General features: G+C 36.2%; 4 protein-coding genes across 14 annotated transcripts; all 4 read left to right on the top strand.

Annotated features, from left to right (window-relative positions):
- The first annotated feature begins 449 nt into the window (after positions 1 to 449).
- On the top strand, positions 450 to 4,679 carry LOC110929104 (ATP-dependent DNA helicase PIF1-like). Of its 5 annotated transcripts, XR_002586844.2 has the most exons (4): positions 450 to 537; positions 842 to 1,102; positions 1,177 to 1,278; positions 4,520 to 4,679. XR_002586844.2 is itself a non-coding variant. In XM_022172221.2 (2 exons), exon 1 carries the CDS (start codon positions 3,408 to 3,410, stop codon positions 4,380 to 4,382), a length of 975 nt encoding a protein of 324 aa, XP_022027913.1. In that variant the 5' UTR covers positions 2,263 to 3,407; the 3' UTR covers positions 4,383 to 4,408; positions 4,520 to 4,679. The 5 variants fall into 5 exon arrangements, 1 of the variants encoding a protein (XP_022027913.1); XR_004888469.1 differs by having other exon boundaries at positions 842 to 1,278; XR_004888471.1 differs by having other exon boundaries at positions 842 to 1,232.
- A 4,025-nt stretch (positions 4,680 to 8,704) lies between these two features.
- LOC110929106 lies at positions 8,705 to 12,796 on the top strand. 3 transcript variants are annotated; one of them, XM_022172224.2, is made up of 4 exons: positions 8,705 to 8,930; positions 9,056 to 9,162; positions 10,724 to 10,825; positions 11,381 to 12,796. In XM_022172224.2, the coding sequence occupies exons 1-4, from the start codon at positions 8,788 to 8,790 to the stop codon at positions 11,446 to 11,448; spliced, it is 420 nt and encodes a 139-aa protein (XP_022027916.2). In that variant the 5' UTR covers positions 8,705 to 8,787; the 3' UTR covers positions 11,449 to 12,796. The 3 variants fall into 3 exon arrangements, with proteins under 3 accessions (XP_022027916.2, XP_022027917.1, XP_022027918.1); XM_022172226.2 differs by lacking the exon at positions 11,381 to 12,796 and having other exon boundaries at positions 8,714 to 8,930; positions 9,056 to 9,196; positions 10,724 to 10,802; XM_022172225.2 differs by lacking the exons at positions 10,724 to 10,825; positions 11,381 to 12,796 and having other exon boundaries at positions 8,713 to 8,930; positions 9,056 to 9,277.
- Positions 12,797 to 12,929: 133 nt separating this feature from the next.
- Positions 12,930 to 14,167, top strand: LOC110929105 (ATP-dependent DNA helicase PIF1-like). The gene is made up of 2 exons (XM_022172223.2): positions 12,930 to 13,953; positions 14,065 to 14,167. Exon 1 carries the CDS (start codon positions 12,953 to 12,955, stop codon positions 13,925 to 13,927), a length of 975 nt encoding a protein of 324 aa, XP_022027915.1. The 5' UTR covers positions 12,930 to 12,952; the 3' UTR covers positions 13,928 to 13,953; positions 14,065 to 14,167.
- A 4,150-nt stretch (positions 14,168 to 18,317) lies between these two features.
- Positions 18,318 to 20,389, top strand: LOC110929108. 5 transcript variants are annotated; one of them, XR_004888472.1, is made up of 4 exons: positions 18,318 to 18,535; positions 18,661 to 18,810; positions 19,844 to 19,914; positions 20,161 to 20,389. XR_004888472.1 is itself a non-coding variant. In XM_022172228.2 (3 exons), the coding sequence occupies exons 1-2, from the start codon at positions 18,393 to 18,395 to the stop codon at positions 18,797 to 18,799; spliced, it is 282 nt and encodes a 93-aa protein (XP_022027920.1). In that variant the 5' UTR covers positions 18,318 to 18,392; the 3' UTR covers positions 18,800 to 18,810; positions 20,161 to 20,389. The 5 variants fall into 5 exon arrangements, 2 of the variants coding, with proteins under 2 accessions (XP_022027920.1, XP_022027919.1); XR_002586845.2 differs by having other exon boundaries at positions 18,319 to 18,535; positions 18,661 to 18,801; XR_004888473.1 differs by having other exon boundaries at positions 18,372 to 18,535; positions 18,661 to 18,767.
- The last annotated feature ends 1,025 nt before the right edge of the window (positions 20,390 to 21,414 follow it).

The following is a 21,414-nucleotide window of genomic DNA, read 5'->3' on the forward strand; positions in this document are numbered from 1 at the left end:
TATAAACCTAACTACTTAAATTCATAAATACATAGAACACCATGAATCCACACCCCTTTTTCCTTTTATTTTACAGTGTTTTAAACTCTTGTGACTTCTATTTGTTTATCATGCTTATTTTTTGTGCCAAATATCACAATGCAGAGTTATGTGGATGGTCGACATCGACACTTTGATGAGGTTAGTTTTTTTAAAGGATTACGGAGTTGTATTGGTTGATTATTTTGTGGTCACATATTCTATTGAGTTTTTCATTGTCATGAAAGTGAATCATGATGTTGTTGGAGATATAGAAAAAAAAGGCTAAAAATCTAGAAGTTGTCACGACGTTTATGTTTTAGTAAATTTTTTTAGTATATGTTTTTTAGTAAATTGTTTGTTTTAAATGATTTGACCTAAATTATATAAATTCACGCGTTTATGTTTTTTCTAATACTTGATTTCTTTTTATGATGGTTGACTTTGCGAGAACTAACGGAGCATTAGTGTCAAGAATGGGCTGCGATTCGAATTCAGTCGGTTTTTCGCTCTTTTTTGGTAATTTCTAAACCTTGAATATTAATTTTTAACATGCTATGCTACTGAGAGAATATAAACTTGACTATATTTTGTGTTTTGATATGATATAAAACTTGATGCTTTGATCGAGATTGGGTACCTAACTGATGTTAAACATCATGCTCATATTGGTTGGGATATATAGTTTTGTCATTTCTTTTGTTTTTTTTATGCTTTTGTTTTTTTTATGCTTTTTGTTTTTGTTTTTGTTTTATGATGTGTTTTGTTTTTTTTATGCTTTTTGTTTTTTAACTGATGTTAACCCATTTGACATATGCTACAGACAAAAATGGATGCCAAAAGCAGGGAAGTACAATCTACAGCCAGCTGAAAAAGCAACATTTTACTATTGTGTGAAAGACAGCTTGCTTGCTGCAGTCTCTATAATGTATCAACACTCTACAAACACTGTTTGGAAGACAGCACTGTTTGAAAGACAGCATGCTTGAAAGACAGCATGCTTGCTTCAGTCTCTATAAATAATTCAGAGATATCAACACTCTACAAACACTTTACAAACCCTCAACTACACTCAACTGAAATTGTAAGTTTATCTCAGTTGAACTAATCCTACTTTCAAAACATCAACCTAACAACTTCTATTTACTTCGATTTCAGAATATATCAACTCTTTGCATCTGGATCTTGCGTTGTTTCTCGGCTCTCACATCAAGGTTTTAAATTTTTTGTCGGCTTTTCACATCTCCCTCTTGCATTGTTGTAAGTTCTTTCAAATTTCTTGGTTTTTTTGTAACTTTTAACTGTAGCTTTTAACTTTAGAAGGTTGTAAATGTTGAAATAACTGGGGTTTTTGGATCTGTATTGTTTAACTGCCTCTTTTTTTTTTATTAAAAAGTCAAGCTAATAGTTTTAGATCCAGATTTGATACAAACTGAATGTGTGTTTATCGAAAATTCTATACAAACTGAATTCGTATTTGTTTAACCTTTTGTAATTGATATTATCCCATGATTATATCTCCTATTGAAAATTATTTTTAGATCCAGATTTGCATTTAAAAAAAAATAAAAACCGTTACACAGTTGCAATAATATGAAACTTACACTGATGTGATACCATCAAATAAAAAATAATCATGTTGTTTGTATATGTTATTCATTACGGAATCTCATAGTATAGTTAGTGGTACGCATTGGTCTACTCATGTAGTGAAACAAAATATAGGTCTTAAATACCTAAATTAAACTACTCATATAAAATATAGGTCTTAAATACTTCCTCAAAATAAAACCTGAGTTATATCGTTTGTTGTTTAGATGCCAAAGACAACATTCTACAAGCTACTCGATATGGGGTAACGCTTTCAGCCACCTTAGTCGGATAGCGCCCCTCATATCGCCCTAGCTCCGTAAAAGAAAGGGCGTCGTCATTGCCACCACCAAGCCCTTAACGGGAGCTAGAAGGAGACTTTGGTGGGGTCGTGTATAAACCAATAACAGCAAGGGTACATTTGTATAAAGATTTTCCAAAACACTTTACTTGGAATGGAAGCACACGCCATTGGAGTCATCGTTTCGGTAAAAAAACAAAGAGGTCGTATCGTTTCCGCTAATCCAGCCGAAGGAGAAAGGTACTACTTACGCCTACTTTTGTCAAATGTCAGAGGGCCTACTTCTTTCGAACATCTTTGCACAGTTAATGGTCAACGGTGTGCGACATTTCGGAAAACAGCTCTTGAGTTAGGCTTAATAGAAGACGATGAATATCTATCACAATGTCTCGAAGAAGCCTCTACGTTTCAGTTTCCCAATGCTCTTAGAAGGTTATTTGCGACCATAATGATTTTTTGCCAACCTGGAGATATTCGAAAGTTATGGAATGACCACTTTGATTCACTATCTGAAGATCATCGGTTACACTGTCAAAGTATAGAACGAGTTCAAAATATGGTTCTTACCGAAATAAGTGTCTTGGTACAATCCATGGGTAAAAATTTCAATGAATTCGATCTTCCTAAGATAACAGACGATGTTAACTTACAAGATACAGGTTATCGTGAGTTACAAGAAGAGTATGGGATTGTTTTGGAACCTGAACACTTGAGTGCCAAACATTCACTTAATCCGGACCAAAAAAACGTGTTTGATGAGATCATGATGCATGTTGATAATGATCTTCCAGGCGTGTTCTTTATTGATGGTCCAGGTGGAACTGGAAAAACATTTTTGTACATTGCCTTGCTTGCTGAAATTCGGTCACGTGGTCTTATTGCTCTCGCAACAGCTTCATCAGGTGCAGCGGCTAATAATATGCCAGGAGGTAGAACGGCTCACTCGAGATTCAAGATTCCTCTTAATCTTGAAAATAACTCAATGTGCAATATTAAAAAACAGAGTGGGGCCGCTAAACTGATTCGCTCTGCCAAAATAATCATATGGGATGAAGCGTCGATGGCTAAACGACAAGCGATAGAGGCAGTCGATCGTACATTCCAAGACATTATAGGTGTTAGTCTCCCATTTGGTCAGTGGCGGAGCTTGACCAAAACTTTCGAGGGGGCGTAAAGTAATGGGACCCAAAAAACTTTTTTCCTATCGTTATGTTTCGGTTCGAATTGGGTTGGCTATTCGATTCAAATCGGGTCAAATAATAATAGTTCCAAATAAAACAAAGTGTATATTTACCACACTACCCATCATTTATGTACAAAGTTTATAAATATTTAGAATATACAATTTAGGAAAAATAATCTAGGGGGCGATCCTATATAATTTTAAAATTTTCGGACGAAAAATCGGAACTTGTACACTTCTAACCGAAATATTGGGGTGGGCGGGTGCACCCCCGAGCACCCACTATCCTCCGCCTCTGCATTTGGTGGAAAGATAATGGTTATGGGAGGTGACTTCAGACAGGTGTTGCCGGTTATCAAACGTGGCACTCGAGCACAGATTGTAGACTCCAGCGTACGAATGTCACCTCGTTGGTCTTTGACTAAGAAGATGCGGTTGACCATAAATATGAGAGCGCTGAAAGATCCACGGTTTTCTAAATTTCTTTTAAGAGTCGGTGATGGAACTGAAGAACCAATCGAAGGAAACTATATCCGCATACCCGATGACATGACAATTCAGTGCAACAACAGAGAAAACGCTATAAAAGAATTGATCCATGCCATCTTTCCATCAATTGAAGATAATGTATATTCTTCAGATTATATAATCTCTAGAGCAATATTGTCCACTAAAAATGATAGTGTTGACGAGATTAATAATCAAATGATTGAAATTTTTCAAGGGGAGGAAAAAGTTTATTACAGTTTTGATGAAGCTGAAGACGATCAGCGCAACTTCTATCCGGTCGAGTTCTTAAATTCGCTAAATGTTAGTGGTTTGCCGCCTCATAAGCTTCATTTAAAAATTGGATGCCCAATAATATTGTTACGTAATATCGATCCATCACATGGCCTGTGTAATGGCACGCGGTTGATATGTAAGGGTTTCATGCGAAATGTTATTGATGCGGAAATTGCAGTCGGTCAACATGCCGGAAAAAGAGTTTTTTTGCCAAGAATCCCTCTAACCCTTTCTGAAGATGACATGTTCCCATTCAAGCTGAAAAGAAAACAATTTCCAATTCGACTTAGCTTTTCCATGATGATTAATAAAGATCAAGGTCAAACAATTCCGAACGTTGGTATTTATCTACCGGATTCTGTATTTTCACATGGACAACTTTATGTCGCGTTATCAAGAGGGATTTCAAGACAAAGTACGAAGGTGTTGGTACATCTCGCCAAAGAATTCAAACAACGCGGAGTTTACACATCAAATGTTGTCTACCAGGAAGTGTTGCGTGATTAATTAATCGCATCCGTATCAAAACGAAGGTAAGTTAGTAGATTTTGTGCCTTATTTGCTTCCTGAAATTACTTTTTAATTACTATTTTAAAGCACCTGTAAGCGTGTAACATTTTGTTATGTGTCGAAATCTGGTACAGGAGAGGAGAAGATACAAGAAAGTCATAAGCGAACGGATGTATTGGTAAAACAGGAAGAGATACAAGAGACTCCCCGCATTTTGTTTTTATTGTTTTGTCCAGCTACTTGACTGTTTTGAACTCTTCTTGTTTTTAATTACATCTACTTCCTTGTTTTGTACTATTCTTGTAGAAGATCACGAATAAGAAAACTAACTTAAGTACTATACGATATATCACGAGACGACGGATAAACTAACGGTAAACGAGTATCCTATTGTAAATCGCCACTCCCGCCGCATCGCGCGGGTAAGTGACTAGTATATATATATATATATATATATATATATATAGAGAGAGAGAGAGAGAGGATAAAGCTAGGTAGAAAACCCTCCATTTTGAGAAAACCCGGGAAACTCAAAGCTCCCGACTTTTTTTTTTTTTTTTGAAAAAAAAAACACATGTAATATACATGTTTTTAAGAGTTTTGGGCAAAAAAAAAAACAAAAAAGCGCCGAAGGAATCTTTTTAAAAAAAGCAAATTTCAGCAACTTTCAGCCTTTGTTGCCTAACACATGTTAGTTACCCGGACATTGCTGAAATTTGTTTATTTTTTTTAAAAACATCCCTTCGGCGCTTTTTTGTTTTTTTGGCCCAAAACTCTTAAAAACATGTATACTACATGTGTTATTTTTTTCAAAAAAAAAAAACGTCGGGAGGTTGGGTAAAAATGGGAGTTTTCAGAGTTTTCTCAAATTTTTAGGGTTTTCTACCTAGCCCTACCCTATATATATATATAGGATTAGGTTCAAACGTGAACAAAATCCCATGAGTGAACTGCGTGAACTGATCCGGGCCCTTGATTTTTATGATCTTGAGATTAAAGTGAGTGGCACGATGGTAATTATTTGATTAATTTTTTCCATTTAATTAAATACAAAAAAGATATATGTGTAATTTCAATCTTAAATTGATTGCATAAATCTCTCACAAATCAAGTAATCAATTATCCTCTTAAATTGATTGCATAAATCTCTCACAAATCAAATTAAGGATTAGGAAAGATGTAATTTAATTCAATTATTAAAATAATTATTTGTTTAAATGCAATGTACACATGTGTATTCTGATTTTGCCCTCTTTTTAATGCGATGTACACATGTGTATATCGTCTGTTTTTGTGATATCTCAGAATTCTTTTTGTATTGAATGTTGATGTACACCTGTAAATTACTGTACACATATGTACGATGCTGAGTACACATGTGTACTGTTTTATTTATATCCAAGTACACATGTGTATACCGTTGAAATATGAAGGTTACGTGGATCTTAAAAATCAAAATTTGAATTCTGGTGATGAAATCTGAAATAAAAATTAAAATTGAAATCTGGTGATTTGTTGTTTGTTTTGATAATTATCTTATTAATAAATAAACATAATGTGGATAATGAATTTAAATTAGGAAAGATGTAACTTAATTCAATTATTAAAATAATGATTTAAATCTAATTTTTTATATAATTACAATCCTACCCTTAACAACTAAAAAGGAAATCAAGGGTCCATATCTGTTCACGCAGTTCACTCTTGGGAGGTTGTTCACGCTGGAACCCTACCCTATATATATATATATATATATATATATATATATATATATATATATATATATATATATATATATATAGGGGACCGCTAGAATGAGAACCACCACGAGTTGTAAGAACCACGAGAACCGCGACCCGCGGGTGGCCGTTGACCACGAAATTTTTTTTACACCTAGATCCGTATATTTTAAGACCGGGTGTAAATTTTGGGTTCAAACGGCGCACCCGAGGGGGTAGTTTTTTACGCCCAAAGTTTGGTTAAAAAAAAAAGAAAAATTAAAAAAATTAAAAAAACCCAAACTTTGGGCGTAAAAAACTACCCCCTCGGGCGCGCCGTTTGAACCCAAAATTTACACCCGGTCTTAAAATATACGGATCTAGGTGTAAAAAAAATTTCGTGGTCAACGGCCACCCGCGGGTCGCGGTTCTCGTGGTTCTTACAACTCGGGGTGGTTCTCATTCTAGCGGTCCCCTATATATATATATATATATATATATATATATATATATATATATATATATATATAACGGGAGATAAAATCAACTATCTTTGATCATCAATTCGGGTGACAACTAGCCTTCATGTACTTTAATCCAACCAAAAAACCCTGCAATAAAGTTTTGAGTTGCCAACCAAAATGATTTGATGTTCCAGATGTAAAAATCTCAGTAATAAAGTTGATGTGCTCCTTCATTGTATCAACACAAGAAATGTTATATTTGATAATGTTCTTATGCTTAAGCGTTTTAAGTAATTGAACTTCTGCGTATAGACGCTCCAGCTCCTCCGAATTCCAAGCTACTTCAATTCCTTCCAAATCATCAAATGCTTTGTATCTAAATTCCCAATAATCAAAGAATCTAAAACTTATATGAAATTAAAACATAAACCTATTGATAACCTAATATCAAATAAAAGAATAATGCTAAATAAGGACATTGTTTTGAAAGACCATTTACCCAGCACTTCTTTATACTGCAAATCGTCTATATTTCAACATCAACTTACAACTCAATATCAAAACCTAACAAATATTACTAAAATATGCATCAAACTTGGACTTTTAAAGAGGTAAAACACCTGATTTATCATCTCAATATTGTTAAAACATTACTAACAATTCATGTTTTAAGGTCTGAGATAACTAACCCTCAATTAAATGATACGGATAGAGTTAAGATGTATACCTATCTTCAAAACCGCTTAACTCAACCAATAGTTGCAGCCACCATCGCCGATTGAGGGCCTGCCACCGCCTTATAAAGTGCTCTGGTTTCAGTTGCATAGTAGAACTAAACCACTGAAAACCCTTGACCCGCCACCATCTGCACTGGCCGGGAACCTGTCGCCGGAAACCGGATCTGTGACGGTGGAAGTAGATCGGATTACGATGGACGTTGCTTGCATTTTCTAGATCTGATGCTTGACTCCATCGCTTCGATGTTCTTCTGGTTTTGTTCAGAGTTAGGGTTTCTTGGGTTTTATTTCTGAGTTGAAGAGAGAGAGGTGTGAAGATGACTATGGTTTGAATTTTGAAAATGAAACCAGGACTTTATTTGAGAGAGAGGATGATTGAAATTATGATTTGATTTTTGAAATGGATTTATACATACACATACAAATTATATACACGTATAAATACATACACACTTGATTGTTTAAGAGAGATTAATTTGAAATATGTAAAATGAATTATGATGTAATTATGATGGGGCGTGGGTTGGAGAGAAACGCCCAAGTCACCACCCGGATGGGCTTGGGTTTGGGCATGGCCCCTTGGGCGGGTGTTTAAGGCTGGGCGTGGGGCATGCTAGCGATCCTATGTGGCCGGCTCTTATTGGCTTGTTGGCTAGGGCATAGCGGGCTATGTTTAAATTTTAGATTTTTTTTTATTTTAATACACCTGGCCAAGCCACGCCGGGCTAGCCACGCCCCGCCATACCCCTTTGAAAATTGCTTTTGGTCTTGGGTGCCCCATAGTCCACGTGTCGCACCATGCCCCCAACCCACGCCCCACCATACCCCACGGTCTAAGCAAAGCTTAGGTCATCTTCTTTCTCCTTTAATAGAGAAGAGAGATTTTAGTCCCAGAATTTAAAAAAATTTATGATTCTACACTAATTACATAATTACTATACTAGTGTAAAATTATAAATATTTTTTGTGTTTACATTTTACAATTAAACATCATACTTAAGTAGATGAAAAAAAGGGGTTTCCTTCACTTCTCATGTTAAGGTTATTTTGTATGTCAAGACTCATTTGTATTTGATACTTATAGTATATTTCAATGGCTAAATCCCACCTTCTAAGATCATTTGTTGTCGTTTCACGCCCAGGGCGTGACCACAACCCACGTCTGTAAGAAACCCACCACATTGACGCCCCCACGCCACATCGCAAACCCTCCGCCCCTTCACGTGATTAGAATCACGCCCATCCCTCCACTCCCCACCGACATGGCATACACACCTCCCCACGCCCAAAAACTAGGATCAATTAGCCCCCTAAGCGTGAAACCACACCTCATGGTCGAAATAAATTTTATAGTTACCAAATTTTAAATAATATTTTAATTTAAAATATCCCGATTGAACAAAATGAAAGAAACCCTATAATCCCCAAATCTAAAACCCTAGTCTCCATTAGCAACATCCCTGCACCAGAAACTCGAACAAAAATGGCATGGCGAGGTTCAATCTCCAGAACTTTAATGTCCACCGCAAGATCTTCATCTTTCCGATCCACCGCCCCGCTCCCCCGCCTCCGTCCTCCGCCGCTCTCCGCTCCCCGTCTCCACTCTCGCCGCCTCGGCAACCCTAGGTACGGTTGAACCCTAATTTCTCCATTTTGGGTCTCGATTTGTTATCAATTTATCAGCAATTGTTTCAAATGTTGTTGTTGTAATGTTAGTATTCCTGTTTTGGATCTGTATGTGTTGTTTTTAGGATGTTGGGAGAATTAGGATGCGCGCAGTCTCTGATGACGATTGCTGGAGCACGGATGACGTCACACTTGACGGTTAATGTGCGCGCGTTTTGCGAGTTGTCGAATGGTACCTTCTGCCGCTCTTGTCAGGATCGCTAGTAGTGAGCCTTTTACTGTTACTAATTTAACATACTTGATGTTTATTGTGATTCATACTTATTTTGTTTTGTTTTGTTTGATTACGTCTTTAGGTATATAGATCTGTTAGGTTAAATGTTGTTGTTGCTATTGTTCAATGCATGAAATTAAGAAACAAACAAAGGTTTAAATACGAAGTTGAACAAAGTAATTAACTATAAAGAAGGACTCGTTATAGACCAACGGCTAGCAAACAACTCATTTGACTGAAAAAGACACTAATTTAAACTTCTGGACTCCTAGTTTGAGTCTAAAGAACACAAGTTTCTTCATTTATAATGCTTTAGTAAAATGATACTTCAACTCTATATGCTTGGTCTTGCTGTGAAGATTATATGATGAGAAGATAGTGGATTTGTTAAGATGGGGATGGTTCAAATGAAAACCACTTTTATTGTGAAAACTCGAAAACTAACTAAAAAAGCCTAAAAAAACCTAAAAAAACATACAAATTTTTTTTTTTTTTACAATTTTTTTTAGAAAAATCGCTACTTTTTATATATGGAAAAAAAATTTCAAAAAAAAAAAAAAATTTGGTTGTACTGCACATGTGCACTAATACGGAAAGCCTAAACCACTTAACCCACCCCCCACCGACACCCCCAAAAACCTAAACCCCCCACCCCCCCCCCCCCCAAACCTAAACCCCCCCACCCCCACCCTCCCGAAAACCTAAAACTAAACCCTAAACATAAACCCGAAAAAAACCTAACCCCCCCACCCCCACCCCCACCCCTCAAAACCCTAAACCCCCCTCCCCCCACACCCAAAAACCTAATCCTAATCCTAAACCTCCAAAAAAACTAACCCTAAAAGCTAAACTAGAATCAAAAAACTAATTTTAAGCATGTAATGCACATTGTAGTACATGTTATATTGCACATGTGCACTACTATAATAATAGTATTGAAAACAATACGACACCATAAATCTTTTTTTATGTCATAAAAAATATGCTCGAATATACTTGAATGAAAGATAAGAAAATTTGTGATCTTATGGTGCCATTTTTGTTTTAAAATGATAACATATTTTAAAATGATAACATATGGAGAAATTTGTGATCTTATGGTGCCATTTTTGTTTGAAAGACAGCATGCTTGAAAGACAGCATGCTTGCTTCAGTCTCTATAAATAATTCAGAGATATCAACACTCTAAAATAATTCAGCCAATGATCCCCAGCCCAAGTGGTTGGGAGGAGGTCAGGAGTTTTCCCCCTTGGGGGTTTCTTCTGGAGGGGTGCAGGTTCGAGTCCACTCTGGTACCAATATTGGGTAATTCCAGTGCGGCTGGACCTTAGGGGGGGCCTGGGATTCGAACCCGCAGTGCGGGCGGATTTCTTAAGGGGAGTGAACCGTTAACCGTTCAAAAAAAAAAAAAAAAAAAAAAAAAAAAAAAAAAAAAAACTGAAATTGTAAGTTTATCTCAGTTGAACTAATCCTACTTTCAAAACATCAACCTAACAACTTCTATTTACTTCGATTTCAGAATATATCAACTCTTTGCATCTGGATCTTGCGTTGTTTCTCGGCTCTCACATCAAGGTTTTAAATTTTTTGTCGGCTTTTCACATCTCCCTCTTGCATTGTTGTAAGTTCTTTCAAATTTCTTGGTTTTTTTGTAACTTTTAACTGTAGCTTTTAACTTTAGAAGGTTGTAAATGTTGAAATAACTGGGGTTTTTGGATCTGTATTGTTTAACTGCCTCTTTTTTTTTATTAAAAAGTCAAGCTAATAGTTTTAGATCCAGATTTGATACAAACTGAATGTGTGTTTATCGAAAATTCTATACAAACTGAATTCGTATTTGTTTAACCTTTTGTAATTGATATTATCCCATGATTATATCTCCTATTGAAAATTATTTTTAGATCCAGATTTGCATTTAAAAAAAATAAAAACCGTTACACAGTTGCAATAATATGAAACTTACACTGATGTGATACCATCAAATAAAAAATAATCATGTTGTTTGTATATGTTATTCATTACGGAATCTCATAGTATAGTTAGTGGTACGCATTGGTCTACTCATGTAGTGAAACAAAATATAGGTCTTAAATACCTAAATTAAACTACTCATATAAAATATAGGTCTTAAATACTTCCTCAAAATAAAACCTGAGTTATATCGTTTGTTGTTTAGATGCCAAAGACAACATTCTACAAGCTACTCGATATGGGGTAACGCTTTCAGCCACCTTAGTCGGATAGCGCCCCTCATATCGCCCTAGCTCCGTAAAAGAAAGGGCGTCGTCATTGCCACCACCAAGCCCTTAACGGGAGCTAGAAGGAGACTTTGGTGGGGTCGTGTATAAACCAATAACAGCAAGGGTACATTTGTATAAAGATTTTCCAAAACACTTTACTTGGAATGGAAGCACACGCCATTGGAGTCATCGTTTCGGTAAAAAAACAAAGAGGTCGTATCGTTTCCGCTAATCCAGCCGAAGGAGAAAGGTACTACTTACGCCTACTTTTGTCAAATGTCAGAGGGCCTACTTCTTTCGAACATCTTTGCACAGTTAATGGTCAACGGTGTGCGACATTTCGGAAAGCAGCTCTTGAGTTAGGCTTAATAGAAGACGATGAATATCTATCACAATGTCTCGAAGAAGCCTCTACGTTTCAGTTTCCCAATGCTCTTAGAAGGTTATTTGCGACCATAATGATTTTTTGCCAACCTGGAGATATTCGAAAGTTATGGAATGACCACTTTGATTCACTATCTGAAGATCATCGGTTACACTGTCAAAGTATAGAACGAGTTCAAAATATGGTTCTTACCGAAATAAGTGTCTTGGTACAATCCATGGGTAAAAATTTCAATGAATTCGATCTTCCTAAGATAACAGACGATGTTAACTTACAAGATACAGGTTATCGTGAGTTACAAGAAGAGTATGGGATTGTTTTGGAACCTGAACACTTGAGTGCCAAACATTCACTTAATCCGGACCAAAAAAACGTGTTTGATGAGATCATGATGCATGTTGATAATGATCTTCCAGGCGTGTTCTTTATTGATGGTCCAGGTGGAACTGGAAAAACATTTTTGTACATTGCCTTGCTTGCTGAAATTCGGTCACGTGGTCTTATTGCTCTCGCAACAGCTTCATCAGGTGCAGCGGCTAATAATATGCCAGGAGGTAGAACGGCTCACTCGAGATTCAAGATTCCTCTTAATCTTGAAAATAACTCAATGTGCAATATTAAAAAACAGAGTGGGGCCGCTAAACTGATTCGCTCTGCCAAAATAATCATATGGGATGAAGCGTCGATGGCTAAACGACAAGCGATAGAGGCAGTCGATCGTACATTCCAAGACATTATAGGTGTTAGTCTCCCATTTGGTCAGTGGCGGAGCTTGACCAAAACTTTCGAGGGGGCGTAAAGTAATGGGACCCAAAAAACTTTTTTCCTATCGTTATGTTTCGGTTCGAATTGGGTTGGCTATTCGATTCAAATCGGGTCAAATAATAATAGTTCCAAATAAAACAAAGTGTATATTTACCACACTACCCATCATTTATGTACAAAGTTTATAAATATTTAGAATATACAATTTAGGAAAAATAATCTAGGGGGCGATCCTATATAATTTTAAAATTTTCGGACGAAAAATCGGAACTTGTACACTTCTAACCGAAATATTGGGGTGGGCGGGTGCACCCCCGAGCACCCACTATCCTCCGCCTCTGCATTTGGTGGAAAGATAATGGTTATGGGAGGTGACTTCAGACAGGTGTTGCCGGTTATCAAACGTGGCACTCGAGCACAGATTGTAGACTCCAGCGTACGAATGTCACCTCGTTGGTCTTTGACTAAGAAGATGCGGTTGACCATAAATATGAGAGCGCTGAAAGATCCACGGTTTTCTAAATTTCTTTTAAGAGTCGGTGATGGAACTGAAGAACCAATCGAAGGAAACTATATCCGCATACCCGATGACATGACAATTCAGTGCAACAACAGAGAAAACGCTATAAAAGAATTGATCCATGCCATCTTTCCATCAATTGAAGATAATGTATATTCTTCAGATTATATAATCTCTAGAGCAATATTGTCCACTAAAAATGATAGTGTTGACGAGATTAATAATCAAATGATTGAAATTTTTCAAGGGGAGGAAAAAGTTTATTACAGTTTTGATGAAGCTGAAGACGATCAGCGCAACTTCTATCCGGTCGAGTTCTTAAATTCGCTAAATGTTAGTGGTTTGCCGCCTCATAAGCTTCATTTAAAAATTGGATGCCCAATAATATTGTTACGTAATATCGATCCATCACATGGCCTGTGTAATGGCACGCGGTTGATATGTAAGGGTTTCATGCGAAATGTTATTGATGCGGAAATTGCAGTCGGTCAACATGCCGGAAAAAGAGTTTTTTTGCCAAGAATCCCTCTAACCCTTTCTGAAGATGACATGTTCCCATTCAAGCTGAAAAGAAAACAATTTCCAATTCGACTTAGCTTTTCCATGATGATTAATAAAGATCAAGGTCAAACAATTCCGAACGTTGGTATTTATCTACCGGATTCTGTATTTTCACATGGACAACTTTATGTCGCGTTATCAAGAGGGATTTCAAGACAAAGTACGAAGGTGTTGGTACATCTCGCCAAAGAATTCAAACAACGCGGAGTTTACACATCAAATGTTGTCTACCAGGAAGTGTTGCGTGATTAATTAATCGCATCCGTATCAAAACGAAGGTAAGTTAGTAGATTTTGTGCCTTATTTGCTTCCTGAAATTACTTTTTAATTACTATTTTAAAGCACCTGTAAGTGTGTAACATTTTGTTATGTGTCGAAATCTGGTACAGGAGAGGAGAAGATACAAGAAAGTCATAAGCGAACGGATGTATTGGTAAAACAGGAAGAGATACAAGAGACTCCCCGCATTTTGTTTTTATTGTTTTGTCCAGCTACTTGACTGTTTTGAACTCTTCTTGTTTTTAATTACATCTACTTCCTTGTTTTGTACTATTCTTGTAGAAGATCACGAATAAGAAAACTAACTTAAGTACTATACGATATATCACGAGACGACGGATAAACTAACGGTAAACGAGTATCCTATTGTAAATCGCCACTCCCGCCGCATCGCGCGGGTAAGTGACTAGTATATATATATATATATATATATATATATATATATATATATATATATATATATATATATATATATATATATATATAGAGAGAGAGAGAGAGAGAGAGAGAGAGAGGATAAAGCTAGGTAGAAAACCCTCCATTTTGAGAAAACCCGGGAAACTCAAAGCTCCCGACTTTTTTTTTTTTTTTTGAAAAAAAAAACACATGTAATATACATGTTTTTAAGAGTTTTGGGCAAAAAAAAAAAAACAAAAAAGCGCCGAAGGAATCTTTTTAAAAAAAGCAAATTTCAGCAACTTTCAGCCTTTGTTGCCTAACACATGTTAGTTACCCGGACATTGCTGAAATTTGTTTATTTTTTTTAAAAACATCCCTTCGGCGCTTTTTTGTTTTTTTGGCCCAAAACTCTTAAAAACATGTATACTACATGTGTTATTTTTTTCAAAAAAAAAAAAAAACGTCGGGAGGTTGGGTAAAAATGGGAGTTTTCAGAGTTTTCTCAAATTTTTAGGGTTTTCTACCTAGCCCTACCCTATATATATATAGGATTAGGTTCAAACGTGAACAAAATCCCATGAGTGAACTGCGTGAACTGATCCGGGCCCTTGATTTTTATGATCTTGAGATTAAAGTGAGTGGCACGATGGTAATTATTTGATTAATTTTTTCCATTTAATTAAATACAAAAAAGATATATGTGTAATTTCAATCTTAAATTGATTGCATAAATCTCTCACAAATCAAGTAATCAATTATCCTCTTAAATTGATTGCATAAATCTCTCACAAATCAAATTAAGGATTAGGAAAGATGTAATTTAATTCAATTATTAAAATAATTATTTGTTTAAATGCAATGTACACATGTGTATTCTGATTTTGCCCTCTTTTTAATGCGATGTACACATGTGTATATCGTCTGTTTTTGTGATATCTCAGAATTCTTTTTGTATTGAATGTTGATGTACACCTGTAAATTACTGTACACATATGTACGATGCTGAGTACACATGTGTACTGTTTTATTTATATCCAAGTACACATGTGTATACCGTTGAAATATGAAGGTTACGTGGATCTTAAAAATCAAAATTTGAATTCTGGTGATGAAATCTGAAATAAAAATTAAAATTGAAATCTGGTGATTTGTTGTTTGTTTTGATAATTATCTTATTAATAAATAAACATAATGTGGATAATGAATTTAAATTAGGAAAGATGTAACTTAATTCAATTATTAAAATAATGATTTAAATCTAATTTTTTATATAATTACAATCCTACCCTTAACAACTAAAAAGGAAATCAAGGGTCCATATCTGTTCACGCAGTTCACTCTTGGGAGGTTGTTCACGCTGGAACCCTACCCTATATATATATATATATATATATATATATATATATATATATATATATAGGGGACCGCTAGAATGAGAACCACCACGAGTTGTAAGAACCACGAGAACCGCGACCCGCGGGTGGCCGTTGACAACGAAATTTTTTTTACACCTAGATCCGTATATTTTAAGACCGGGTGTAAATTTTGGGTTCAAACGGCGCACCCGAGGGGGTAGTTTTTTACGCCCAAAGTTTGGTTAAAAAAAAAAAGAAAAATTAAAAAAATTAAAAAAACCCAAACTTTGGGCGTAAAAAACTACCCCCTCGGGCGCGCCGTTTGAACCCAAAATTTACACCCGGTCTTAAAATATACGGATCTAGGTGTAAAAAAAATTTCGTGGTCAACGGCCACCCGCGGGTCGCGGTTCTCGTGGTTCTTACAACTCGGGGTGGTTCTCATTCTAGCGGTCCCCTATATATATATATATATATATATATATATATATATATATATATATATATATATATATATATATATATATATAACGGGAGATAAAATCAACTATCTTTGATCATCAATTCGGGTGACAACTAGCCTTCATGTACTTTAATCCAACCAAAAAACCCTGCAATAAAGTTTTGAGTTGCCAACCAAAATGATTTGATGTTCCAGATGTAAAAATCTCAGTAATAAAGTTGATGTGCTCCTTCATTGTATCAACACAAGAAATGTTATATTTGATAATGTTCTTATGCTTAAGCGTTTTAAGTAATTGAACTTCTGCGTATAGACGCTCCAGCTCCTCCGAATTCCAAGCTACTTCAATTCCTTCCAAATCATCAAATGCTTTGTATCTAAATTCCCAATAATCAAAGAATCTAAAACTTATATGAAATTAAAACATAAACCTATTGATAACCTAATATCAAATAAAAGAATAATGCTAAATAAGGACATTGTTTTGAAAGACCATTTACCCAGCACTTCTTTATACTGCAAATCGTCTATATTTCAACATCAACTTACAACTCAATATCAAAACCTAACAAATATTACTAAAATATGCATCAAACTTGGACTTTTAAAGAGGTAAAACACCTGATTTATCATCTCAATATTGTTAAAACATTACTAACAATTCATGTTTTAAGGTCTGAGATAACTAACCCTCAATTAAATGATACGGATAGAGTTAAGATGTATACCTATCTTCAAAACCGCTTAACTCAACCAATAGTTGCAGCCACCATCGCCGATTGAGGGCCTGCCACCGCCTTATAAAGTGCTCTGGTTTCAGTTGCATAGTAGAACTAAACCACTGAAAACCCTTGACCCGCCACCATCTGCACTGGCCGGGAACCTGTCGCCGGAAACCGGATCTGTGACGGTGGAAGTAGATCGGATTACGATGGACGTTGCTTGCATTTTCTAGATCTGATGCTTGACTCCATCGCTTCGATGTTCTTCTGGTTTTGTTCAGAGTTAGGGTTTCTTGGGTTTTATTTCTGAGTTGAAGAGAGAGAGGTGTGAAGATGACTATGGTTTGAATTTTGAAAATGAAACCAGGACTTTATTTGAGAGAGAGGATGATTGAAATTATGATTTGATTTTTGAAATGGATTTATACATACACATACAAATTATATACACGTATAAATACATACACACTTGATTGTTTAAGAGAGATTAATTTGAAATATGTAAAATGAATTATGATGTAATTATGATGGGGCGTGGGTTGGAGAGAAACGCCCAAGTCACCACCCGGATGGGCTTGGGTTTGGGCATGGCCCCTTGGGCGGGAGTTTAAGGCTGGGCGTGGGGCATGCTAGCGATCCTATGTGGCCGGCTCTTATTGGCTTGTTGGCTAGGGCATAGCGGGCTATGTTTAAATTTTAGATTTTTTTTTATTTTAATACACCTGGCCAAGCCACGCCGGGCTAGCCACGCCCCGCCATACCCCTTTGAAAATTGCTTTTGGTCTTGGGTGCCCCATAGTCCACGTGTCGCACCATGCCCCCAACCCACGCCCCACCATACCCCACGGTCTAAGCAAAGCTTAGGTCATCTTCTTTCTCCTTTAATAGAGAAGAGAGATTTTAGTCCCAGAATTTAAAAAAATTTATGATTCTACACTAATTACATAATTACTATACTAGTGTAAAATTATAAATATTTTTTGTGTTTACATTTTACAATTAAACATCATACTTAAGTAGATGAAAAAAAGGGGTTTTCTTCACTTCTCATGTTAAGGTTATTTTGTATGTCAAGACTCATTTGTATTTGATACTTATAGTATATTTCAATGGCTAAATCCCACCTTCTAAGATCATTTGTTGTCGTTTCACGCCCAGGGCGTGACCACAACCCACGTCTGTAAGAAACCCACCACATTGACGCCCCCACGCCACATCGCAAACCCTCCGCCCCTTCACGTGATTAGAATCACGCCCATCCCTCCACTCCCCACCGACATGGCATACACACCTCCCCACGCCCAAAAACTAGGATCAATTAGCCCCCTAAGCGTGAAACCACACCTCATGGTCGAAATAAATTTTATAGTTACCAAATTTTAAATAATATTTTAATTTAAAATATCCCGATTGAACAAAATGAAAGAAACCCTATAATCCCCAAATCTAAAACCCTAGTCTCCATTAGCAACATCCCTGCACCAGAAACTCGAACAAAAATGGCATGGCGAGGTTCAATCTCCAGAACTTTAATGTCCACCGCAAGATCTTCATCTTTCCGATCCACCGCCCCGCTCCCCCGCCTCCGTCCTCCGCCGCTCTCCGCTCCCCGTCTCCACTCTCGCCGCCTCGGCAACCCTAGGTACGGTTGAACCCTAATTTCTCCATTTTGGGTCTCGATTTGTTATCAATTTATCAGCAATTGTTTCAAATGTTGTTGTTGTAATGTTAGTATTCCTGTTTTGGATCTGTATGTGTTGTTTTTAGGATGTTGGGAGAATTAGGATGCGCGCAGTCTCTGATGACGATTGCTGGAGCACGGATGACGTCACACTTGACGGTTAATGTGCGCGCGTTTTGCGAGTTGTCGAATGGTACCTTCTGCCGCTCTTGTCAGGATCGCTAGTAGTGAGCCTTTTACTGTTACTAATTTAACATACTTGATGTTTATTGTGATCCATACTGATTTTGTTTTGTTTGATTAGGTGTTTAGGTATATAGATCTGTTAGGTTAAATGTTGTTGTTGCTATTGTTCAATGCATGAAATTAAGAAACAAACAAAGGTTTAAATAGGAAGTTGAACAAAGTAATTAACTATAAAGAAGGATTCATTATAGACCAACGGCTAGCAAACAACTCATTTGACTAAAAAAGACGCTAATTTAAACTTCTGGACTCCTAGTTTGAGTCTAAAGAACACAAGTTTCTTCTTTTATAATGCCTTGGTAAAATGGTACTTCAACTCTATATGGTTGGTCTTGCTGCGAAGATTATATGACGAGAAGATAGTGGATTTGTTATCACCGAAGATTACTATTGCTCCTTGTTGTTGAAACTCCAAGTTTTCTAACATTCTTTTTAATCAAAAGGCTTGATAGGTTGTTGTAGTGGATGTACATTCAGCTTCAGTGCTAGACAGTGCCGTTGTGTTTTCCGTCTTTGAATTCCATTGTATTGCTTCGTTTTCTAGAGTTATACATTGGCGTATATACTTTTTCTGTCATCTCGTCAGGGAGTGGCCCAATCGCTGTTTATATATCCTGATAATCTTATATCATCTGACTTGTTGTACATCATTTTAAACTCATCCATCATCCCCCTTTCAAACTCAAGCAGCAAGTGTTGAGAAGAGCTAGCATATATAATATCATCTACGTATAAACACATATATATAATGTCATTAGTAGTTGTCATCTTACATAAAGAGTGGGCTCGTTCTTACTCCTAAGATAGCCATGATGCTGAAAATACCCATCAAATTTAGCGTATGAAGCACGAAGCGTTTGTTAAAGCCCATACAACATTAGTTTGAATTATCTTTAACGGGTGTAACTAATTGTGTGATGCTTTCTGTTAAATTGATTGATCTGCAAGCTGTTTGGGTAAATATGTCTGCTTAGTTTGATTGATAAGAAGCAGTGGGATTAGGATTTGTTTACTTATTGGTAGGGTTGAATGGAAAAGATGGGTGATATCCAGAAATTTCAAGCATCAAATGGCACTACAGGCAATACAACATTGTAGGTTTCTCATTTTTTCCTTTGTTTTAAATTTATAACTAGATTGTGTTAGCTCAACTTGGAAAGAAAGTAATATTTTCTGATTGTATGTCGAATGCCAACATGAAATTGTCGATTTATTGGGTTTGATTACGTATCCCAACAACTAATTTCAACCGCTAATTGTTTCATATGATGCGCAGAACTTACGATTTATATATTTTCTATTTTTCTAAATATTAACACTATGAAATTGTTGTGATGCAGGTACTTGATGAGTGTTTGGTTTATGAAAGATTTGCGGAGTGTGTTTAAGGGAAAGTAGCTTGATCCATTGGAGCAATTTGTGTTTTTTTGACAATAAGATTTAGATACTTTTGCCCAGCCTAAAGACTGGTTTGGTTGGTTGGTTTTAGACATGTAGATTATGATAGCTTTTAATTCTTATATTCTCTTTAACTTCATTTATTACATTCTGAATTATAATACTGAGTTATTATTGTTTTGAATTTAAACATTTTCCTGAAAAAAATACAAGCCTGTGTGTTGATATCGGATGTCGAAGAGGTGTTTTGTGCAATGATATAAGCGAGCTAAGTTTGAACTCGTCTAAGTTTAGTTCATTTAGCTTTAAGAGAGCTCGAGCCTAATTTCTCTAAAATCTGTACGATGCTTGAGCTTGATCCATAAATAAATTTAAAAGTTAAGCTCGGTGCTGGCTTAGCTTGTTAATTGTTTAATTCTGTTTATGTATTTATTTAATTTAATTATGTTCGATATCTAGTTTAATATATATTATAATGCCGAAAAACAATATCCAATTCAGAAAAATAGTATTACAATCTAGACATGAGCAAACGTCTAAAGCACAAAACTAACTACAATCTAGACACGCGCAACACAAACATCAACCTTCATATGCGGTCATACAAATCAACTAAAATTACTTTACAATTAGAGTAAATTACAAAACTCGTCATTTATGTTAACACCAGATTGCAAAGTGTGTCCTTTGTCTTCAAAAACTACAAAAACCGTACTCGATGTTTGCCAACTCTTGCACGTTACATCCTTTAGCCCTAACTCAGTTAGTTTTCATGGTTAAATCTGACCAAGTAGACCCCACATAAGAGTATTTTAGTCATTTTACCCTAATTTACTCAAATAATTAATTTTCACATATAAAGAAGTTAAGGTCAAGCAGCTACACGAACAGAGCTTGTTAGAAATCTATGGCAATCTGTTGCAATACTATTTCCTGAAATGAAGTGCGTTCGCTCTTCTATCTGATATCTTGAATTACTGGATATTGTGACCTGGTGGCATCGCCGTAAGTAACAGTGGTGGCCCAGTTGTTTAAGCTTCACAAAACGATGTCGTTGATTGAAAACTCAAAGCACCTTTGAATACCTTTCTCAGGTAATGATTCTGCCGCCACGTCATGCTTCCAACAACCTCTCACGTGTCGTCGGCGTGCCTGTTCTGACGCTTGCTCATCCGCCAGTGGATAGCTTGTAGGTT

The sequence above is a fragment of the Helianthus annuus genome, chromosome 3 (assembly GCF_002127325.2).
Source record: "Helianthus annuus cultivar XRQ/B chromosome 3, HanXRQr2.0-SUNRISE, whole genome shotgun sequence".
Classification (NCBI taxonomy): domain Eukaryota; kingdom Viridiplantae; phylum Streptophyta; class Magnoliopsida; order Asterales; family Asteraceae; genus Helianthus; species Helianthus annuus.